The following is a 24,732-nucleotide window of genomic DNA, read 5'->3' as shown; positions in this document are numbered from 1 at the left end:
ACGTCACGCGTTTGGGTCCTGTTCCTGTCCTGTTAATGACAACTACAGATATACAAAAATATTACTCCAATAATACTGCAAAAATACTACAGATACCACAAAAATTATAGTATGGAAATACTCATAAAATACTACAGAAACACTACAAAAACACTACCATGGAAATACTACAAAAATATTCATTGAAAAATAACACTACAGGAATACTACAAAAATAGCACAGAAACACTACAAAAATCTGACAAAGACAGTGATACTACAAAACTAAATACCAAATTTAGTGCTTAAAACGGGGACCTAATATATTATTTTGCTTTAACTGTGAGTGTTTCAAGACCAAATTGATTAAACTCTTCTATTTAAACATAAATATAAATAAGTATGAAATGCATGTATACAGTATTTATTCATAAATAAAAATATTGGATAAGTCTCCAGGATCAGCTCTTTGGCCACATTTTGGAATCCAATGTGGGTCCTGACTCCAAATGTTGCCCATCCACGCTATGTCCAAAGCTTCGTGCCTTGAATCAGAATTTTCGTGTGTTCTTTTGTGTCGGCGCTTGTACTGTATGTCCGACAGTGTTGAGGAACACAATTACCTTTATCAGTAACGAGTACTGTAACATGTAAGCAGTACAATTTTATAGTCCTACTGTCGTTACTGCATGGTGCGTTACAGCGTCATTCCCCTATTTATTAAACGGATATCATGGACGACAGTGTCGTCAGATGGCTGAATACTCCTTCATTAGTCACGTTGTGACACACAACCATTGATCCATCAGCAAGATAATCCAGATGATTTGCATGTTTATATTTACCTAGAAAGTACAACAGTTAGGGTGGTGCCATCTCTAGCACAGAGTACAAAGGTCACTGAATTTCTCCTCATGGAGATATTGTTCCTACTGTATATACTCGCATCCAAGCTAAATTTACAAGTATTAAATAAAATACTGAAATCAAAGGGTCAGTCTATATGCTGAGATTTGGTTTTGTGTCACCAGTACCGAATGGTAGGCAGTGCGTGGGAAGGGGGTGTGGTTTATACAAGAACAACAAACCAACAGGAACTCAAAAGGGCAAACATGAGCACAGAATTAACAGTAAAGGTGTGCACACACGTGTCTCTATAAATGCAGTTGCCACTGGCATTGTCCAAAGCCTTCAACTAGCACAGCAGTTTGACACATTCAGTGCCATAAGGTATAGATACGTTTTCAGAAGCATTATACCGGAATGCCAGAATGTAAAAACATGTTCTTCTTTTTATTTAAAAAAAAAAGTATAAAGGGTTCGGCTCAGCTTATCAGTACGTATCAAGCCACTTCTTATCGTTCCTGTTGGATTAACAACAACAACGCCGATTAGAGAAGTGCAATATTTTTGCTAGATAACTTCTACTTTTTGGTTTGAACAAATTTATTGACACTAATAACAGAAAACAATCATGACAATCTCAACAGCAATTAAGCACATTCACAATATTATATTCCAATATGACGTTTTTAACAGCAAACACAAAGTGAGGTTTGAACAACCCTTCTCGAAAATCTTATTAGCAATCAAGCATATTCACAATTTCATTATATAAAATCTTTGTTAGTGTCAATAGATCCGTCCAGGCCAAAGTCGATTGTCCTCGGTCTGAACAAATCCACCGACACCAACAGCAGCAAAACAAACACGACAATCTCAACAGCCATCAAGCATATTCACAATTTTTTATATCTGACAATATGACGTGACGATATGACGTTTTAACATTTTTTCCTGACATTTGCAACATCAATTAAACAATTTCAGAGTTATTTTCTTTTAACAGTAGTTAACCAGCGTGTAAAAGGCAATACTATTGTGCAAGGGCATAGCTCTGCCATCCCACCCTCCCGTTCATCACGGATTTATAAATTGACGACTTTGTTGATTGAAACGTCGAAATATTGTATGTTGGAAATATCGCTCCTTTTATGTGTTACATAAATGATGTTGCGTAAAACATGGACTAATTCCTCATATTTCAAGAAGCGCATCATAAATGTATCAAGATGTCACCGCTGTGTTTTGTTTATAAAACAAATGCATTGCAGAAAAGAGCAGCTCACCATTTTCCTCTGTCCCGCAACGAGAAATAGAATGACTGTGTTTAAAGCCTTAGTGTTTAAAATTCGCAGCTTGTTGTCCAAAATTTATGGTACTCAAAGCTACAAGATGTTTTGGGGGGAACTTGGGTGGTGGGGTGACACAAAGTGGTTTCAGTGTCTCTTTAAGGTTATTTGCTGGTTTGTTAACAAGGTCAGTATTGTGTTTCACATGAAATCAAGTTGTTTATTTTATCTTAGGTTGTTTTGTCTGGAAATGTAGTGACAGAAAGTATTCAAACCTGTAAAATGCGAAATCGTAATGTATCCCTCGTTCAGAGCTGGTGGTATGCCGAGAAATGAATCCCCGCCGAGATTTGCATCCCCTAGCTACTATAATAATAATAATAATAATAATAATAATAATAAGCACTTTTACCTCGTTTTATCTCACTTCTATATCACTTTTCAGGAAATTAATGGCGAACATATAACCTAAACCACTTCATCTTGCATTTGTTGGGAATGTAATACAACTTAAACCATTCCGTCTTTGTATTTGTTGTGAATGTAATCGAACGGTAATGCACACCGTATATAAATCACTTTTGAGAACTGTTATGCACTCTACCATAAAGCTTATTATGCTGAAATAAGCTTTATGGTGGAGTGCATAACAGTTTTAATACGAGCGATTTGAGTAGAAAAGGCAAAATAAACATGTTACCTGCTCAAAAGTGATTGCTCTAATTGTGGTTGTTTCAAAACAGATTTGATTAAACTAATCTATTTCAAAAGAAGTATAACATGTCACATGCAACCCTGACTCCAAATAGTTGCCCACCCCTGGAGTAGAACATGGAGTGAGTCCTAGTAGGTATGCAAATGATCAAGTAATAAGGGACCCCACATCTAATTTTGCTTAGGGCCCCTTGAAGGCTTGGGCCGGTCCTGCTCTCGGTGATGCGCAGAGCAATAGAATGATGGTAGCGCTATTTTTATGAGCTGGGTTGAAAAGTGAATCCTATTTTTTTATCCTCCTCCATTTGAGAAATCAATTGTTTGGGGGGGGTTTAATTTTGTTTTATGGTCAAAGTATAAAAAATATGAAAAATAACACAGAGAGGAAAATGAAACCTTCCCATTTGGCACGGGATAACCGGTTGTCTCGTTTAAACGGCTTTTACGGGAAACGAGCGACACCAAAGCATACTTTAAAAAGTGACAAACAAACGGAAGAGATGCCACTCGGCTTCACTTTACACGCTCTAATAAACTTCGCTGGCAATTTTGGGTTGCTTTGGCGGCCGAGATGCCTCCTGCTGCTTTTCATGTTTTGTGAAGTGACAAAACAATCAAACAGTCGGTGAACCACATCAAGAGAGCATATTGATGCTGAAGCGGTGATTTTTCCTATATATAGATTTGTAAAGGGACATTGTGTATTATTTAGCGCCTCCTAGTGGTAAAAAAAACTTCATTCAATAAAGAAAAAACAATATCGATTTGAATAACAAGCAAAAATCAAGGAACTCAAATCATATAAACATGCATTTTTTTTAATACTTGCGCAAGAAATGTTTACAGTTTTTACATTACATGAAGCTCGCTTGAGGGAGCCGACACCATTGTCTGCCATCTTGCTTCTACGGCAGAGGTGGGCAACTGTTTGGAGTCACAGGGGGTTAGAAATGTGGGCAAGGAGCCGATCTTGGAGACCTATCCAATTTTTTCATTTATAGATATACATGCAGACATCCACATGTTATATTTCTGTATATTTGTTTTTTAATAGATTACTTTCATCAGATTGGATTTGAAACACTATATTAGGTCCCTGTGTTAAGCACTCAAATTGATATTTAGTTTTGTAGTGTTAGTGTGTTTTTATTTTTTTAATATTTTTGTAGTATTTCTGCAGTATTGTTGTATTTTTTTCAGTGTAATGTTTTGTAGAATTTCTGAAGTATTAAATGTATTTTTTATTCATAGTAGTATTTTTGATGTATTTTTACATATTTTTGTAGTATTTCAGTTGTTGGATTTTTCTAGTATTGTTATATTTTTATCCGTGTAATGTTTTTTGTCGAATTTCTGCAGTAGTATGTTTATATTTTATTCATAGTAGTATTTTTGCAGTATTTCTGCAGTATTTTTGTTGTATGTCTGTAGTATTTTGTATTATTTCCACAGTAGAATGTTTGTAGTATATCTGTCGTATATCTGTAGCTGTATTTTTGAGGTATTTCTTCCCTAATATACATATCTGCCATATTATCTTTGTAATATTATTTTTGTATCAACATTTTTTAATTATTTCCACGGTACGGTTCTGTACGAGTATAAAAAATATATTACCATATTTTCCGGACTATAGGTTGAAGTTTATTTTTCATAGTTTGGCCGGGGGTGCAACTTACACTTCATTGAGACTTACAAGTGAAAATTTTAACACATTATTATATCATTAAAGTTTGAATTTTTATTACCGGTACTGTATATTATTTTCACACTAAAAGGCAAGAGGGCGCTCTGGGCTTATGTTGATTATTTCAACCTTGACTGCAACATAAAAGCAAAAAGAAGAAGCAGCGCAGCTTCATCCTTTGGGACCTACCGGGAGTTGTTAACCAGTAAAAAAATGACACAGAGGATACAAATATGATAGTATTAAGTGTCTTTGGGTGAAATATTTTATATTGGTAAGCATGTTCTTTATTCTACTGTAGAGTTATCTGAATAACTCTTAATATGCTATGTCGTTACTGATGAGCGTGTCCAGGCACGTATTTGAAATATCAGCTTTCCATGTTTTCTATTTTTATTTTATTTTAAATTGTCTTTTAAGATGACATATATGTTTTAGGTGTTGGATTTGATCAAATAAATTACCCCCACAAATGTGACTTATACTCCAGGTTTCCACTTGTATATTTATTGTCATTCTTAATTATGCATTGTTGGCTGGTGTGACTTATACTCCAGAGACCCATAGTCCTGAAAATAGGGTCACGAGTCTCTGAGACTAAATACTGCGACCCTACTGAGGAAACGACAGACACACACGTGACATCGGGTTTCTCTCACCCATTCAACCCACAAAAAATTATAGGTTACCTGGGAAGAACCACACCTTACTTACGAGCGCTCCTAAATTGTGCTCGTACCTGTTTGCTGACTCAGCTTAGCAGCCACCGCCGTTAGCGTGACCACGCAGAAGCCAGTTTTGTCGCACAAAACAGAGCTTCTCCATAATTCATCAATGGTGCATCAAATAAATATGAGTTTCTATTAGCTAGCACGCCATATTTAATTCAGTGTTTCTTCGGAAACTTGTGCGGCGACTCGCCATCGCTCGTTGACAGCGTAGTGTCAGCCCGCGAATCCAAAAGAAAACACGCTTTTGAAGCTGAACAAGACAGTTTGAAAACACAATTCTTGAGCATGTTCGGGACTGCAGTTGTGTGTACAGTAATTTCCACACTATAAGGCGCACCAGATTAAAAGCCGCATGCTCAAACCTAAGAACGGAACTCAATTTTGTCTTGTATGGCGTTTTTCAGTTCTGCTCCGAGTTGTTTACATCGCGTGTTTTTAGAATATGTAACCATTCATTTTGTAGATTACAAATGTAAGCACATATTTACTACTGCGCTATGGGAAAACGCAAATGACGGCCGTTTTGCCTAAAATGTTAGCCCTATATTTCTAGACTACAGCACCAGGGCAATCGTACCCTGGAGAAAAGTGCCTGATTGCAACACAGATGTGTTTTTTGTGTTGATATCATTAGTGCACCCTCACATCTAGTGCCGTTGTTTACGTCATATCTTTTCGAATCAGGCGACCATTCAAGATGAAGATTACAAAGACGAGAATATATATCATGCAGCCCCGAAAGAAAACGGTAATTAAGGCTTCATTGCAAAAATGTGAGCCCTATAACTCTAGATGTGTGTTTTTGTCATTGCTGATTGCCGCGATAAGGGACCAAATTGCATATGCTTGTTATTGTTCCTCAAGGATAAATTAAACTTCAGCGCCCTAACTTTGACACCGATAATATGGAAAGAGAACCGTACAGCGTTTTTGATGAATAACACTGCCGTTCATTTTGAATGCATAAATTGAGGACCTGATTTGCAGGTGAAAAAGTTTAAATATTCTGAAATCCTTGCAAATATTAAATAAAGGATGAATAATACTGCCAAAAATTTGACAAATTTCACCCTTAAAATGACATCATAAATGATTTCAGACGTCATCACGGGGTTTTGTATTTAAAAGGCAAGCTTTGTAGAAAAGACTATCCCACCATTTTCCTTGGTGCCGCCAAGAAAACAAAAACAAAACAGAGGCCACACCGTATTTGAGACTGCCGTGTTAACTTTTACTTATATCTGTACATTCGAGGAAACTGTGCGGGTCAGATGTATCGACATTTCGTTCTGTATACACGTGTACTAGAATGACAATAAAGTAGATCTGAATCTGAATCTGAATCTGAATCTGAATCTGAAGAATTCAGAAAAAAAAGTAGCAGCTAATAGTCTGGAATTTACGTTAAGTCACAAGACAAGTACTGCGCTTCAATCTTGCTTACTCTTCCCCACAACCACCTCTTCTGCCTCAGTGCTTTTCCTTGTCTCGCAATAACCTCTGTAATAATTTAAATGACACCTTAAAAAATAAACACATGTAATGGGTTCATTCCCTCCCAAGATTGATACCATCTGGTCAGTAATGCGGTGTGGGCGTGGCTAGGGAGAAGATAGGGTGCTCCTGACCTGTCTTGGTGAAAAGGGGCCCGTGTCTATCACTTTTTCACCTCACTGCGCTTTGTGGAGGGTTGTGACCCTTTTAAACTCCATTCATATGTGGTCTGTATTTTGTATTTAGAGCACATGAGTTGAGAAGAAGAATAGCTTTCCGTTTTCCTCTGTTTTGCCACAAAAAAATAATAATACGCTGCAGTGTATTTAAAGACGCATAAAAACAAAAAAACAGCAGCTTTTAGTCCAGAAATCACGGATTTTTTTTTTTTTGTGTTATGACAGTGTGAATATCTCAGTTTGTTCGTTTGACTGTTTTCTCGTGTGTGCATGCATGCGTGATTAATAAAAAGCGCGTGCTTGCGAAGGACTCAACAGGTGGATCCCTCCCGGGCTGACTGAGGACCTTTTCGTCTCCCGGCGGTTGTCATGTCGACCGCAAAAGGAAGTTGATGCATCCCTCGAGAGCGGCGCGGGCGGGCAAGCATGAAAACGGAAGCACTTGAGGAGCATAGAAGGTTTTGCTGTAAGGGTTAGCTGAGGAAAGCATCACGTCAAGTTTCTCAGCTCCACAGCGAATATCGACACATGACTACTTCAGAAAATTAGAATGTTGTGTGATGCCTTCGCTACCATGGCTGTGACCGGTGTTGGGTCTAAAGTGTTATAAAGAAACGCGTTCCATCCATCCATCCATCCATTATCTTCCGCTTATCCGGGGTCGGGCCGCAGGGGAAGCAGCCTTAACAGGGAAGCCCAGACGTCCCTCTCCCAGCTGCTGCTTCCAGCTTATCCGACGGGATCTCGAAGTTCCCAGGCTACCCTAGAGACATAGTCTCACCAGCGTGTCCTGGACCTCCTGCTAATGGGACATGCCTCGAACACCTTCCGAGGGAAGCGTCCAGGAGGTATCCTTATCAGATGCCCGAGCCACCTCAACTGGCTCCTCTCAAAGTGGAAGGGCAGTGGCTCTACATAGAGTCCCTCTCGGATGACTGAGCTTCTCACCTTATCTCTAAGGGGGAGCCCGGCCACCCTGCGGAGAAAACTCGTTTAAGCCACTTGTATCTGGGATCGTGTTCTTTCGGTCATAACCCACAGTTCATGACCATAGGTGAGTGTAGGAACGTAGATCGACCGGTGAATCGAGAGCTTTGCCTTTCGGCTTAGCTCCCCCTTCACCACGACGGACCGGTAAGGGTCCCCATGGCGCAAATACATCTCTTTGTAACGAGTGCTATTGATAAAATCTTGTAGCCCAATTGTTGTTTCTACATGTTGTGTTACCCAGCTACTTGCTAAAAGCGGATTCTGAATGATGACGTCCTCTAATGTCTAACTGTTCAGCCTTTGCTGACAATGTATTTTACAAGAAATTAATCGCCAATGTTTAAGGCAAGTCAACTGAAGACAGTTACAGTGGCGTCGTCTCAAGCACAAAGTATGAGGACACTCATGGAGATATTTCCTTACCAAATATACTCTCCTCCAAGCCGTGTTTGAAACCATAAAATAGAATAGAGAAATCAGAGGGGCAGTTTATATGTGCATATGTGTTTGCTTTTCATGGCTTATATAGGATCAAAAACTTGAATGGGACAAACGTGAGCACAGAATTTACAGCAAAAGTGTGCAGAATTTTGCCAAAAGACAGCTGGGATGGCCTCCAGCACCTCTGCGATCCTACCGAGGATAAGCAGTGCAGATAATGGATGGAGGGATGGATGGTTTGACTGGCAAAAAATATTGACTCATTTCTCCACTAGAAAGGCGTCATAAATCACTCCAGACGTCACTGCGGTCTTTTGTATTTAAAGTACATGCAGTTTGAAAAAGCACAGCCTGCCGTTTCCCTCTGTGCTCATCACACTTGAGGAATTTACAGACAGTGCGTGAAAATAATCAAACATGGTTGATACTCAACATGATTGACAAGGCGCAAGATTCCCGCAAAAAGTGCCCCTCGCAAAACTCACGCCAAAAGTAAAATGCCGGTTGTCAGTTGCGGTGCAAGCGTTTGGCGCCGGGTTTCTGTGAGGCTTAAGGGGTAAAATGTTGGAGAATATGAGCATTCAATGCATATGCACAGTGAAACAGATACAAATGGTAATGACTAAAGTTTCCTTCTGACCTCTTAAACGCTGCTACCAAACTGGCTTACCACGCCACACAGCCAATTGGTCTCTTCACAATTATTTTGGGAATGGCTCATGGGAGAACCAGCATACATGGCCTTGCAAATGTGTTGGGCCATATTTCAGGCTTCAAACTTATAGATAAAAAAATATTTTTGGAGAATCAACAACATTTAAGAACCAATTTTGAAAAGAACCCAAATGTATTCAACATTTCACAATGTGCTAACAAGGCAGGCGGTGCAAAAACATCGGCCCCTTTTGAGCCAATACTTTGTACAACCCTTTTTTGCTGCGATCAAAGCCACAGGCCGTTTTGGATATGTCTCTACTGGACTGTCTCAGAAAATTAGAATATTGTGATAAAGTTCTTTATTTTCTGTAATGCAATTAAAAAAACAAAAATGTCATACATTCTGGATTCATTACACATCAACTGAACTATTTCAAGCCTTTTATTATTTGAATATTGCTGATTTTGGCTTACAGCTGAAAAAAACTCAAAAATCCTATCTCAAAATATTAGAATACTTCCTCAGACCAAGTAAAAAAATAATTTTATAACAGCAAAACTAAATCAAACATTTGAAAATTTCCATTGATGCACTCAGTACTTGGTTGGGAATCCTTTTGCACGGATTACTGCATCAATCCGGCGTGGCATGGAGGCAATCAGCCTGTGGCATTGCTGAGTTGTTATTGATGCCCAGGATGCTTCGATAGCGGCCTTCAGCTCATTTGCATTTGTAAGTCTGGCGTCTTTCATCTTCTTCTTAACTATACCCCACAAATTCTCGATGGGGTTCAGGTCAGGGGAATTAGCAGGCCAATCAAGGACAGTGATGCCATGGTCAGTGCACCAGTTACTGGTGGTTTTGGCACTGTGGGCAGGTGCCAGATCATGCTGGAAAATGAAATCCTCATCTCCATAGAGCTTTTCAGCAGATGGAAGCATGTAGTGCTCTAAAATCTCTTGGTACACAGTTGCATTTACTCTGGACTTGATGAAACACAGTGGACCAACACCAGCAGCTGACATGGCTCCCCAAACCATTGCTGACTGTGGGAACTTCACACTGGATTTCAAGCAACTTGGATTTTGCTCCTCTCCAGCCTTTCTCCAGACTCTGGCGCCTTGACTTCCAAATGAAATGCAAAACTTGCTTTCGTCTGAAAAGAGGACTTTGGACCACTCTGCAACTGTCCAGTGCTTCTTCTCCATAGCCCAAGTCAGACGCTTCTTCCGTTGTCTTGAGTTCAGAAGTGGCTTGACCATGGGAATACGGCTATTGTAGCCCATTTCCCGGACACGTCTGTAAACTGTGGCTTTTGATACCTGGACTCCAGCTTCAGCCCACTGTCTTTGAAGCTCCCCCAAATTCTGGAAGCGGCTCTTCTTCACAATTTTGTTAAGGCTGCGGTCATCTCTCTTGGTTGTGCAGCGTTTCCGGCCACATTTTTCCCTTCCAACAGACTTTTTGTGGATATGCTTTGAAACTGCACTCTGTGAACAGCCTGCTCTTTGAGAAATTTCTTTTTGTGTCTTACCCTCCTGATGGAGGGTATCAATGATGGTCCTCTGGACAGCAGTTAGATCAGCAGTCTTCCCCATACTTGTGATTTAGTTTACTGAACCAAGCTGAGTGTTTTTAAGGCTCAGGAAACCTCGCAAGGTGTTTCGAGTTAATTAGATGATTCAGGTGATTAGTTGAATAGCCTACTTGTATACTTTTTCATGATATTCTAATATTTTGAGATAGGATTTTTGAGTTTTCTTTTCAAATTCAGCAATATTAAAATAATAAAAGGCTTGAAATAGTTCAGTTGATGTGTAATGAATCCAGAATGTATGACATTTTTGTTTTTTTAATTGCATTACAGAAAATAAAGAACTTTATCACAATATTCTAATTTTCTGAGACAGTCCAGCTGGATATTCTTGCAGGTCATGTAATGTGATAATTATCCCTCTTGGTTTGTTCTCTGATTAGTTTTCTCCTTGTTTGGGCTAAAAGTTTATAGGGACGGCAAGGTCTTGTTAAGTTTGCAGTGGTTGTGTGCTCTCTCCATTTTGATACTATTGCTTGCACAGTGCTTCGGGAGATGGTTAAATGTTTTGAAATCTTTTTGGATCAAAATTTTGCTTTGAACTTTTTCACAACTTTATCCCAAACCTGCTGGTGTGTTCTTCGGTCTTCATAATACTGTCTGTTCTCAAATATCTCTTTTAACAGACCTACGAGCCAATCACAAACCAGGTGCATTTAAACTGAGTTTTAATGGCACACATGCTAACTCTGTTTGTCATTGTTCGTCATTTAAGTCGACAAGGATCGTTCAGAATTCATCGGGGAACCTCTGGAGTCAGCTGGATGAACTGGAAGAATTTTTTTTTCAACACCAACCTTTTTATTTGTTTTCTCGTAAATATAATATAAAATGTTGAAATAATATGGTTCCGCTTCCCGATTGTTTCACATTTTGGAAAATACTTTCATTTTTCCAGTTAGGTTTGAAGCCTGAAATTTGGCAATATGTCAAAAAGTTCTGGAGGGGGGCTTTACTTTTGCTAACCACTTTAGTAGACAGTGTTTCAGCATGTTGCGGTTGTTCAGGTGTCGTCTGAATTGAGCACGTAAGCACTCGTGGGCGCCCCTGGCAAACTTGTTGCGGAAACTAGGACGTAGCGTTTCATCAAGCGGAATTTGTGCCTTTGATTCCGCCACCTCAGACTTGACAAGTCACGCATCGGACAAGGAAATCGGTTCAGGTGACGTCCACCATTTCCTCTTTTGAATCATGTAACTCTATGACGAAACATCCTTACATCCTGGGTGATGCATCTGAAAGAATACATAATCTTCTTTTTCTCCTACAAACGTGTTTTGGGAAAAACACACCCAAAACATAGAGCCTTTATAGGAGGAATTACAATTACATTTCTAAGACAAGAACAGTATAGATTTTTTCAAGCGAAAAGAAAATATATAAATTCCAGACTGCAGTGTGCACTTGATAAAGTGGCTAATGCTAAATTTTAAGAATAAAACTTCATTTTGTCTTTATATTTAAAGCCACAGGCTTAAACAGCCACAAAGAATGATGTAATTTAAGTCAATTCCTCTGCGTTGTTTGTCAGTTTTGTTCTGATTTTTTTAAGTCACATGTCTTCAGAAAAGTAACATTACAGTTGCCAATTATAAGCACAAGCACATATTTACTACTGTGCCATGAGAAAACACGAATGAGGGCTGTGTTGCGTGAAATGAAGTCAAAGGGGTAGGATTTAACAAGCATATGCTTCTTCCTACTCCCTTTTGAACATGTACGATAATATTGTGTATTTTATTGTCTTTTTTCAATTTGTCGTTTTGTTTTTGCTTAGCTCAGGAGGTAGGTTTCGATTCCCACCTCCTCCGTGTTATATGTCGAAGTGTCCTTGGGCAAGACACTGATTCCCTAATGCTCCCGATAGCAGGTAGGTTGCCTTGCATGGCTGACGCTGCTATTGATTACTTAGTGTGTAAAAGGGAAAAGTGTGAAGAGCATTGTAAAGCGCTCTGGGAGGTCTTCATTGACTTGAAAAGCACTATATAAAGGCAGACCACTTACATTTACATGTTTGAAATAAAAGTTTCATTCATTCAAATGTTAGCCCAATATTTCGTGACTACAGCACCAGGGCAACCATACTGTGGAGAATACTGCCATATTGCAACACAGACATCTCTATTTGTGTTGTTGTAATTTGTGGTTTCCATGGTGATTGACCAAATTGCATTCCGTGTCATCGTTTCTCGAGGATTATAGGAAACTTTGGCGACATGACATTGATGCCGATGATATGGAATGTGTAACATTTTTTTGATAGATAACTTCCGCTGTTGTTGAATACAGATTAATAAATTGAGGACTTTATTTGTGAGTGAAAAGCTGTGCGTTAATATGTGCTAAATGTTGATTTAAATACTGTCAAACCCCCTGTCTTGCTTCTGTTATGTACCGTATTTTAAAGACCATAAAGTGCACTGCACGTAAGTCGCAGATCTTGCTCCCTGTGTGTCAAGTAAAGAGGAGGATTGAGACCAGACCGGTGGCCTTAGGATTGGGCGCCAACCCCCGCGACTGGCAGGTCACAGCCTCGAGCCTTGGTAGAGTCAACATTTGTGGGTAAAATGTGATGTTTTTTGTGAGATTGTTTATATTTTCATCTTTATGCGACACGTATGCAATCTCCTGTGACCTCTATGTTTTCTCCCGTGTTCGCCACAAATTTCCCACGAGCGGAAAAGGACACGCGACATCACACGCAATGCATTGTTTGCGGAAGCACCCATACATGCTAATGCCGTAGCGTATCTAGCAATTTGAAAGTTATTGTCATCATCTTGGCGCTTTTGTTTCATGAAACTGTCATTTTTCCACACGGACCAGGTCTACGGTGGCGCAGAAACTTCCAGCGGATTATAATGAAAAGAGTAGAGTGTCGAGGATAGGACTAGTGTGTCCGCCTGGAGTATTGTTCGAGCTTTCAGAAAGTGACTCTGAAAGTGAACCTTTTAATGGAGATTTAGCTAAGCTGTTCTGATCAGAAACAAAGAACGAGGATTATGTTATGGAGTACCAGTAAGAAATGTGAGTGCCAAACAATCATGCATGGACTTGATCTCTCATATCTTTCAGATTTAATTTCCCCCTATGTTCCAGTCCAGAGCCTTCGCTTTGAAAATGCTGGTCTACTAGTGATCCCAAGAGCCAAGAAGAGATCCGCAGTTTGGAGAGCATTCTCCATTCGGGCCCCGGTGCTGTGGAATGCTCTTCCCCCTGAGATTTGATCTGCAACCTCAGTGGAACTGTTTAAATCTAGGCTTAAAACACACTTCTATTGCATAGCAAATGAATAACCTAAATTTTATGTTGACAATATATGTGTATTATTTGCTATTGCAACATCTATTGCAGCCTGGTCATCCTGAAAGGGGGATTACCTCATGTGCGGTCCCTTCTCAAGGTTTTGTCATTTTCCTAATGTTGAGGTTTTTTAGTTTTTCAAGCCCTTATGTAGGTTTTAGATCAGGGGATGGTGTAATAATAGTCTGTGCATTGCAATAACCTACAGTACATTTACTCCGTTACATTTACTTGAGTAAGTTTTTGAATTTATTTTTTTTACTTCTAGGGGTACTTTTAAATCCCAAAAGTTTTACTGGAGTAAATTTGTGAAGAAAGAACGGTACTGTTACTCCGCTAGGCAACATTGAAGTCTTTACTTGGTTATTCCATAAATCCCTTCCACGTAAGTACGCGGAGACCTCTAGCAGCCTCATTTATCCAATCAAACGTATCATCCTCGTCATGTGAACATATCCAACTTCAGCGGGGGAAATTTTGTTTACGGGTGAAGATGGAAAAATGTTGCTTAGCAATACCGACTATGAAAACACAGAAGAGGAGGAGCACGCCTGGCCTCACATCAAATATCATATTCACCCTAAAAAGGGGGCCAAACACTAGCTACAATATGCAAGATCTCCTTTGTTCGAGTTCATGGGCTAACTTGTTGTTCTGCTTGCAGAGCCTGTTAAGATAAGTATCCATCCATCCATTATCTGCACCGCTTATCCTCAGTCGGGTCGCGGGGGTGCTGTAGCCCATCCCACCTATCTTCGGGCAGTGGGCAGGGAACACCCTAAACTGGTTGCCAGCCAATCGCAAGGCACACACAGGGACAGACAATTCACTCGCTCGTTCACACCTAGGGACAATTTGGACCGGCCAATTAACCTGACATGCATGTTTTTGGAAAGTGGGAGGAAACCGGAGTGCCTGGAGGAAACCCACGCAAGCAAGGGGAGACCATGCAAACTCCACACAGGAGGTTTGATCTCACGACCTCAGAACTGTGCCGCACACGCGCTAACCACTGCGCCGCCGTGCTGCCCGTTAAGATAAGTATTGGGGCTTTAAATGTGCCACTTGGTGCTACAGTACATGTGCTTAATTTATTGATTTGACGTATTCTATTTTTATTATATTGTTTAAATCACATGAATTTCCGTTGATATTTTTAGTCAACTTTTAAATTGAATGCAATTTTTTTGTTGATTGGATGGACTTTGATAAATTGATGATCTGAATGGTTGTTTGAAAAAAAAATCAATAACTACGACGTTGATACAGATACTCAGTACTCGAGTATTTTTTTTCACCAAGTACTTTTTTTACTTTAACTCAAGTATTTTGATGACTACTTTTACTTCTACTTGAATAATATTATTCTGAGGTAACAATACTTTTACTTGATTAAACTCTACCCACCTCTGGTTGCATGCTTGTCTTTGTTGTTGTAACGCGGCCCCAAGCAGAGGGCTCCCACGCCTTATCGTGCGGTGCGCCCTGTGTAGTGTTAAGTACAGAAATAGAGCCAGCTACGGGGACAGCGCTTTTTCACACGGTGCGCCCTATAATCGTGAAATTATGGTAGGTTATTATATGAATCATGTTGGCAAAAACTTCTAAATGGGTGTCATACATGTTTCTATAAGTCACTGGGTGTTTTGTATCTAGAGCAAAAAAAAACGTATTTAAAGCCACTGTGCTTAAAATGTAGCAAAAAAGTAACAGCCTGTATCCGGTATTTTCAATCGGCACAAGAGTAACCCGGAGTGTCATCAATGCTCACATCAACAGGCCATTGTGTTTGTGTCAGACATCCTTTTGACAGCATTTTCTCCTTCCTTCTATGCTCTTTTTAGCGTCTTACTTGTCCTGATTAAACATTCTAACGTGCTAGTAGAGGCCACATTGGTCCACCATCATGTTACTGTGCCTGCTCACTAGGTTTATTGGTGAAAAATTCTGTCGTGAATGTACCCTTGCAACAAAATTTTTCGCAAGCAAGAAAATGGCAACAATTATCATCATTGTCCTGTTGTCATAAATTCTATTACGACCCAAATACCGGAGGTTATTAGCTGGTGTTCAACCATTTGTTTTTCTTTTTTTTTTTCACAAATGCAGTGAACATTGCTCATAATTATGTTGAAAGATCAAAGCGTAGAGGAAAAAACAGGCCAGAGGGGAAAATGTTCAAAAGCATTAAGGCGGAAGGAGTAAAAAGAGTAAATGTTTGCTGTAATTTGGGGCTAATTGGGGACTAATTGGGCGCAGTGGAACGGCTCTGTTGGACAATAGTGAAGAATCTTTGCATCTGCTAAGTGTGTGTTATCCATAATTTTTATTACCGTAAAATTCGGACTATAAGCCGGGCTTTTTTCACAAGCTTTCAACCCTGCGGCTTATGCAATGATGAGGCTAAATTATGCATTTTTTCTAATGGCTGCCAGGGGCGCCCGGGCGGTAAAGCTAAGAGGGAGGCAGGTGGAATATATGTGTCAAGAAACACGTGATTTTAATAAACTTCGTATTTGGTGCATGAACAGACCTTCATTACGGAAAAGGTGTCAATCGGTAGTTAGGGGAGGGTTAACTACCATATTGGACATAATTTTCCGAGTATTTTTATTTTCAAAGTGAATTTTGGCGTGAAACAAACAGATCATTAGAAACAACGTCCAACGAAGCAGAAATGTTAAAGGCGTAATCCTATTTATCTGTCGGCGTTATTGTGTGTTTTGGAGTAAATATTTTACACAGTTGGATTTTATGGACTGTCCTTGATTTAACGAAACAATTTTCACGGACATTCAAAGAAGTTGAAGATGGCCAGGGGACGTAATGTCACGACCAAAACAGAAGTAGGACCCAGATGCGTAACGTTACTCACAATTTTATTGAACTATAGAGAAAAGGGAGTGCCAGCAATATGGTGCTTCCTGGACGCGGGAGGCAAGCTGCTCACGGGATCGGAGCGTGTTTCAAATGCGGCATTGGATCTTCCGGAGCGGGAGATCGTAGCGTAGTTAGACGAAAAAACAGGTGGTTAGCTGGGACAGGAGATTAGAATGTGGTCGGGGTTAAAAAAAGTGGCTTTAGCTGGGACAGGAGAGCAAAACGTGGTCTGGGTCAAAAAACGGGTCGTATCAGAAGACAAATCAGGAATCGACGAGCGTAAAACGGGTGACAAAACAGGACCGATGGGAGTCAGAGTCAAAAATGCTTGCCTTGTGAAAACAGGTTAGCTGACGGACTGACAACAGGTGAATGAAAGGATTGAGCTTAAGTGGGACAGGGAACCAATCAGGCAACCAGCAGCAGCTGGTGTTGGAGAAATTGGAGGTTCGATAATCGAGAGAAAAGTCTTCTCATATGTGGATAAGGAAAATTGACAGGAGCCAGCCTCGTCTGGAGGGAGATGTCACTTTATTGATGCGTCAATGAAGATCTCAGAGAGCTGGGAACATGACAATGTATTTAAAGCTGGTAGTGACGATTAGGCTTCGATTGAGTACACCCCAAAAGGCGGTCCTGTATCACGTATCAAGTACAGAGCGTCCCGTCCCTTGCACGCTATCTTCAAGGAAACTTAATGTCTGCCAAGAGTATCTTCAAGGATGTCTACCCGACCTTTTCCCACAACTGTAAGCAAGTCTTTCTAAATTTCTACATGTATGCAAATCTATTCTACATTTCTACATGTATGCAAATCTATTCTACAAATGCAAGTGTATTTACCACAACACTGGCGCCAAACGAGCGGGCACAGGTGAGTGTAATGTGTAATTATGACACGTAATGGTGAGTTACGCCTTCTTTATAGTTTTTGGGTATCTTGGTTCAGACTATTCGTGATGTTTCTCTGTGTCATTTCAGTGACTGGTGACATCGTACAAACACGTATTTGTTTATTAAAAGCTTCCATATATTGTTAAAGCTTTTTTCTGTGTACCCTCCGTCTTTGTAAATATCTCTTGTTTCAATATAGGCACATGCGGCTTATAGTCAGGTGCGGCTTTTGTATATACCAAATGGTTTTTCCTTTAAACATCTACTAGGCGTGCTTTATAATCAGGTGCACCACATAGTCCAAATTTTACGGAAGTCATGAACTTCGATACATACCAACGTTAAAAAAATAGTAGATTTTATTGCATATTCAATTTTTACGCTTAGAACACAATTCATCTCCGGAATATTAAATTGGTTGATATCATAAAAAAAGTGCAAACGATGGCAAGTGCAAGACTGCAGTTGCGGTTTCCAGTATAAGGAACTTCCAAATGTCACAGGCACACACAATTGTCACATTAAAGACTTGTATCGCAATGGGGTCCAGAATTTATCCAGCCAATTAAACACTCCGAGAAGCAGTTCATCTCCAGCCACCTATTTCTCCAACATTCTCATTACCCGAAATTCAACGGAGGACAGGAGAAGAAAACTATCATCCTTTTGCAGTACCAAGTTGGAGTCATCACTAATCTGTAACCAGAATAAAAATAAAATTCTCCCAAGAACTTGATTCAGGAACTAACGCCTTAACCAAGACCAAAACCAGAAGAAAGAACAAAAGTATGTTTTAACCCCAAGAAATTTCCATACATAAAAAAATAATCAATAGCCTAACCAAAGCTATAGGTAGAATTAAAAAATTACAGAGTCACGTTAGAAGCAAAACTGAGGTTACAGGTAAAATTTGATGCTGAAGCAAGGCTAAACTTAAATAAAGAAATGTACAGCAACAATTCAATGGTTATTCTATGAGTCAGTCACAGGTCATTTTAGAACGTTAAGCAGAACCTTGAGAATGTAAAAAAACATGGTCAAAATCAAGTCAGAATCTGCTGCTTACCTTCTTGTACGGCTTGGAAAGGGTTATTGGGTTCGATGAGTTTGATGGAGTGTGTGATCTTCTCACTCTGTAGTAAGTCATCACTCAGGCTGAGGTCAGACACAGCCAGCTGGAACACTTCGTCGTCCCGGGCTGCGTTCTCCTCAAAGATTGCTCCTGGAAAACATGGATAAATGTGTCAGAAAAAAGCCCACGCGTCTTTAGAATAAGTAGCAGACAACACACAGGATGGGTGGAGAACCAGAGCTTCAACAAAGGTGGAGGCAGTAACAAAGTTTGAATCGCTCAATTAGAACCCATAGCATTTATAGAATCAGAAATCTGAGGTCCAAAAAACAACAACTCCAACTAAGAACGATACTTCAAAAAAGACTGGAACTTCATTAAAGTTTAAACCTAATCTAGAGTCAAAACCAAAGCTGCAACTGTAATGGGAAGATAAAGTTAGAGCCACAGTTAGAAGAAGATCCTAAACCATAGCCAACAGTGGCACCATGAAATAATTTAAGCCAGAAATGGAGGAAATAATTTTAATATTACTATATTACAGTAAGACATACATATCGTATAATCCGGACTACATAGCAGACCTGATTCAAAGACGCATGCTCAAATTTAAGAACAAAACTGGATTTTGTCTTTATACAAGCCACACCGGATTTAAAGCAGCAGGCTCAGATAGTCATTAAAATGAAGTAATTCACATTAATTCATTACTGCATAGGGAATTTGGCATTGACAAGCATGCCTGACGCCGTTTTCACATGCGTCATTTTTCAGTTGTGTTTCGAATTGTTTACGTCACGTGTTTTCAGATCATGTGACCATTCAAGATGGTGATTACAAAAGACAAGCGGATATTTACTCCTTGCCAAAAGAAAATGCGAAGGAGGGCTGTGTTGGATTAAGAGAGAGCCATATATTTGTTATGTTGTGCGGAGAGGATCTTAACGCAGACACATCCAACAAGTTGACAGCTTTTAATGGGATCAAGGGGAAACAACAAGAAGTGCTCCGCAAGGGAGGAAAGGAGATAACGGTAAAATAAAACAGTCCTCACTACTGGGAAAAAATACAAAAGTCTGGGCACTAGATGTGCGTCAAGGGTTTGCAGAGGTGGCAAAGAGCGTCAGAAGAGTCAACAATTTCACACCAGTATTCATTGCCAGCTGCCTTTATAAGCTGTTGTCTTAATGTGCAGCAGGTGCACCTCATCAGGTAATCAGTCACTTTGGCAGGCGTTGGCTTGCTGGGACCTGACAATTTATCTAGACAACACACTGAGAATAGTGCCAGATCGCAACACAGGTGTGGAAGTGGTCTTTTTGTGTTGTCATGGGGGGTTGCAGTGATACTGGACCAAATTGCATTCGCTTTTCATCGTTCCACGAGGATTAAAGGAAACTTCAGCGACCTGTCATTGACACCAATAATACAAAAAAGAGAAGTGAAACATTTTTTGATAGATAACTTCCACTGCTGTTCAGTTAAGATGTAAACATTGAGGACGTTGGGTTAAAAAGTTGAAATATTGTGGGTATCTTAAACCATCTATTACTTTCCTGTTATGTATTATATGAATAATGTCGGCAAAAGCATGGAATAATTTCTCTCAAAGGGTGTCATTAATTTTTTCCAGAAATTTGTATTTTGAGTGCATTTGTTGTGGGAAAGAGCAGCTCGCTGTTTTCCTCATTGCTGTCACAAAAAAATAAAAAAAAGATTAAGCCACAGCGTAATTTAAGGCGCAGTGTAGCAGCAAAAGTAGTGGCTTGTAATCCGGAATTCACGGTAACCTAAAAATAAATATAAAAGCTAAAATACAACCAAGAACAAGAAGCACAACAAAATCTAGCTTAGCTAAATTGCAAATATAAGCAAAGAACACTCCACATGTGGAGGCCCAATCTGGAACGGCCCTGTCACAACCCATCTGAACGCAGCCCACCAAAGCAAATCTGATGCCAGTTGGACCGCTGATTGTCTCAAGCATGCCGATCAAGCTAGAGGGTCAAGGCCAGTTCAGCATCCAAGTTCGGGAAAAAAAGAAAAGAAAAAAAGGAATCTTGAGGGAGGAAAAAAGAGATAAATCCAGAAAGGAAATCCAGAGAAAGAAAGAAGGAAAGAAAGAAGGAAAGAAAGAAAGAAATAATCCCTTTCTCTTTCTTCTATCTCAACCCTCCCTCATCACTAATTAAACAATTTGTCCCCTTGGCTGTGTGCTAGTTTGTTCCTCTCCTTGTCACATCCTAAGCAATTTTGTCACCAACCTTTTGGTTATTCCAGTGTACCGGACCTTTACTTTCTTTTCCGGATCACGAGTACCACCTAGCGATTTCTTAGACTGTCTCTTTTGCTAAATGAGTTTAATGGAACACAGACCCGTCACCTACATCTTAGACCTCGATTGTTAACTTGCTCCCTGACCTCCTGTGTACTGAACCCTGTCAGAATTAAAAAAAACTCCATTACTACACTAATCTGTAATCATGAACTTTGCTTCCACACCACCCGACTGGCTCTTTATATGTCGACTATTATGCGATGTGTGCTTTTATATAAGGGAATTTGCATGCAGAAAACGGTGGCCGCGGGGGTAAAGTTCTACTGTGGTCAGTCAATAATTTATGAGTAAGGATGTGGTTTTGGCATGGACGCAGGGAATTGTCTTTACCAAAATCAAGCAATAATTGTTTTGTCCCCATCAATATAATGAGCTCACTTAAAAAATGTTCTGTATCCCCTACTAATGCCCCGACCGAACCTACGCCTTTGCTTCCAAGCATCATATTTTCAAATTGTCATCCGAAGATTTCTTAGCTTCAACAGCTTTTGCTGAAACAATATATTGGCCGGATCACGTTAGTAAGGTGTTTTGGTTTTGGTCGTTTTCCAGTGGCTCAAATGGATCTCATCACTCGTATGACAGTCTCACATTTGTGCCGCTGATGAACTGTCATCATCCATACGTCAGATGGAAACGATCATCCGTCTTCTGACTGGGGTAAATGCGTCATCGATATAAGCCCATCCATTTTGATTAGGTTTTGTTGTTTTTCTGTCACTTTGCAGGAGTCACTTACGGCTATAGTGATAGATGAATGGAACAAAAATGTGTCATTTAACCTGATAACCTTTAACAATGGATTTTTTGTTTTTAATCATAATGTGAAACATATTATACAATAATCCCTCGATGCGTAAATTTCACGATTTTGCTACTTAAGGATTTTCATTGTGCATTGCGTTCTGTATTTTAATTGACTAAACCAGGGGTCGGGAATATTTTTGACCTAACGAGCCATAAAAACAAAATATTTTGTTATTATCTTTTGAGAGGGACACACCATGTATTTTGAAATGAAATGAAATGATCTGCATTTATATAGCGCTTTTCAAGTCAATGACTTCCCAAAGCGCTTTACAATGTGCTCCACATTTCCCAATAGCGGCCTTGCAGCCATGTAAGGCGCTAACCTGCTTATTGGGGGTATTAGGGGTTCAGTGTCTTACCCAAGGACACTTCGACATGTAACACGGACGAGCCGGGATTCGAACTGGGATCCCTTGATCCCAAGACACAACTGCAGTACCCAGTCTCCACATAAATATACCACGTAAAATTTGTCTCCCTCCGCAGTAACTTAAGAGTGTCGTTTTGACCATCATTTCTGTACTAAAAATGGTTTCAAAACAAGGTGCAAGCAAAGTTCTTTTGTAAAAATGTCACAAAATACTGGAGACGAGAAGGATACTAACATATTTAGAGAGAAGCGCGTGCTTGCGTTATTTGTGCATAGCTCCGCCCTTCTCTACCTCTCATTGTTGTAGAAAGTAGAATAGAACTAATGCTAAGGGAAGTTTAGAAATTAACTTGAACAAACAGTCTTGGAGCTGACAATAGCCTATTATGTGTAGACATCTGGCGGAAGTCATGGGAGGATGTTGTTGCAGGAAGTCACAAGCTGTTATGCTGAGTAATCCGGGGCGGGCGACCATCAGAAACTGTTTTGAGCAAAGTATAAAGGCCAATGTGAAAAGACGGACGTTGAACGTTTCTTGAACGAAAGGGAAATCATGAATGTGTCTCGAATGCTATAAAAAAGCGTTCCCTTTTTGCCATATCTCCTCTCTTCGTATATTTTGGGGCAACGCCCAATGACGTCCTCTCCAAAATCATCAGATGGTTTTGGGTGCCTTGCTGGTGTTTTTGGATGTGTACAGTTTGTTCTAAGGGTTTTCATCCTTGAGTGTCTCAATAATGAACATATATAGTTTAATAAGCTTCCATATACTGTAAATGACTCCTTAGTGATGTACAGCCAAACCGGTGTATATCGGTGCGACATTGTGATTGTAATTTATAGTTGAGACTGCTCTACATTTAAAGACCCGAACCTTCTGTAAAGTTGGTATTGCTTTGGCTTTTCATGGTTTACAGTTGCCATTGCTCTGCTCATATTTGGAACAATTCAGGTACATAGCAAATGTCTTATTTTATCTCCAAACCAGATGTAAGGAGCCAAATCTGGCTTGCAAGCCATAGGTTCCCGACTCCTGTCCCTTTTCTGCCCGAGCGTCAATAATGCTGAGGTCTAAGTTGTACATGTATGTAAACCAGCGTGACTAACCTACACTGCGTACGTGTGAATCTTTTTCAATTTCGAGTTTCTTTAAATCGACAAACAAAACACCCTGGACTAACAGAAGCACCCGAGGCCAAGCCCAAAAGGCAGAGGAAGATGCTTTTCGTCGATGATAAAGTTGGAATTAACGCCACATTTTTCTTTCTTAATAACGTCCAAATGAGGGCGACAAATTATCATCTGAAGTAAAAAGGTGGATGGTGTCCTGATTCAATAATGCAATATAGCAGGAAGCAGTTATTTTGGATTTTTTAATAAAGTATAGAACATATATTTGTTGTTTGAAATGTTCGCTTCATGTTAACATTTTAAACAACATTTTTGTTTTCCAATAATGTCCACGTAATGGCAACAAAATATCATCTGAAGCAAGAAAGTAGAAATAGTTAAACCCCTTTTTGAATCAATAGTGCAATACAGAAGCAGCATAATTTTTTGAATTATAGTTTGACAGTACAGAAGTTATTTGTAAAAAAAAAAAAAAAACTTTGGAAAGCACAGTACATTTAATAATGTAAGTTTGGGACAGTATCATGTCCTCCCCACCTTTCCTCCTATCACCTGCCTTCCCCCAGGGTTTAAACAGCCTATCTGGGAGAACAACTTTTCATCTAAATATTTTTTTTAAATGTCAAAAAAACCTAAATGATAAATCAATGTTCTATGCTGGGCAGCACGGCGGCGCAGTGGTTAGCGTGTGTGCGGCACAGTTCTGAGGTTGTGAGATCAAACCGAAGTTAGCTGAGATGGGCTCCAGCACCCCCGCGACCCTACTGAGGATAAGCGGTGTAGATAATGGATGGATGGATGTTCTATGCTTTGATTCAAGTATTTACAATGATTGAATTGGATTGTGTTTTCGCAATGGTCTAAAGGTTGGTCTGATCCTAGGGACAGTGTGGGGTTGCCTTGACAACCCACCAGGAGGCCAGCAAGAATGATGTGAGCGAGCTCACACCCCATGCAGAAAGAGGTGGGTTCTCATCCAGCCAGTGAGCAAGAAAGGCCTGCTTAGCTGCCGTCCCAGTTCTGAACGAGCAAGCGGTCCGGCAAGTTCTGAATGAACCAGCAAGAAAGTTCTGTTTGAGCCAACGAGTTCTGATCCAGCCAGCAGCCAAACAAGTCGGATTCAGCTACCCAATTCATAGTTTTAGCCTTCACGCTCTTTCACCGTTGGGCCAAAACTTAGCATAGGGATGCTAATCTATAAATGCTAAAGAATCCTTCGGGGCAAAAAAAGGCCCTACTGGCACCAAACCAAAGCTCCGTCTCACAGAAACTAGCGGTCCTGGTCCCAACCAGCCCTTAAGGCCCCCGCACGGCAGATTGCCACCCTGAACCCCT

General features: G+C 40.0%; 1 protein-coding gene across 2 annotated transcripts in view; it reads right to left on the bottom strand.

Annotated features, from left to right (window-relative positions):
- LOC148347022 (glutamate receptor ionotropic, delta-1-like) overlaps window positions 1–24,732 on the bottom strand; it is a 219,611-nt gene that overhangs the window by 186,402 nt on the left and 8,477 nt on the right. For both annotated transcript variants that reach the window (XM_088322995.1, XM_088322996.1), the window contains exon 2: window positions 18,743–18,898. In XM_088322995.1, coding sequence (XP_088179121.1) covers window positions 18,743–18,898 — 156 coding nt within the window. The remainder of the gene's footprint in view (window positions 1–18,742; window positions 18,899–24,732) is intronic.

The sequence above is a fragment of the Urocampus carinirostris genome, chromosome 19 (genome assembly GCF_059441175.1).
Source record: "Urocampus carinirostris isolate Australia breed hairy pipefish chromosome 19, RoL_Ucar_1.0, whole genome shotgun sequence".
NCBI classification, from domain to species: Eukaryota; Metazoa; Chordata; class Actinopteri; order Syngnathiformes; family Syngnathidae; genus Urocampus; species Urocampus carinirostris.
The sequence above is the reverse complement of the archived record's forward strand: the minus strand, read 5'-3'. Positions and strand labels throughout refer to the sequence as shown.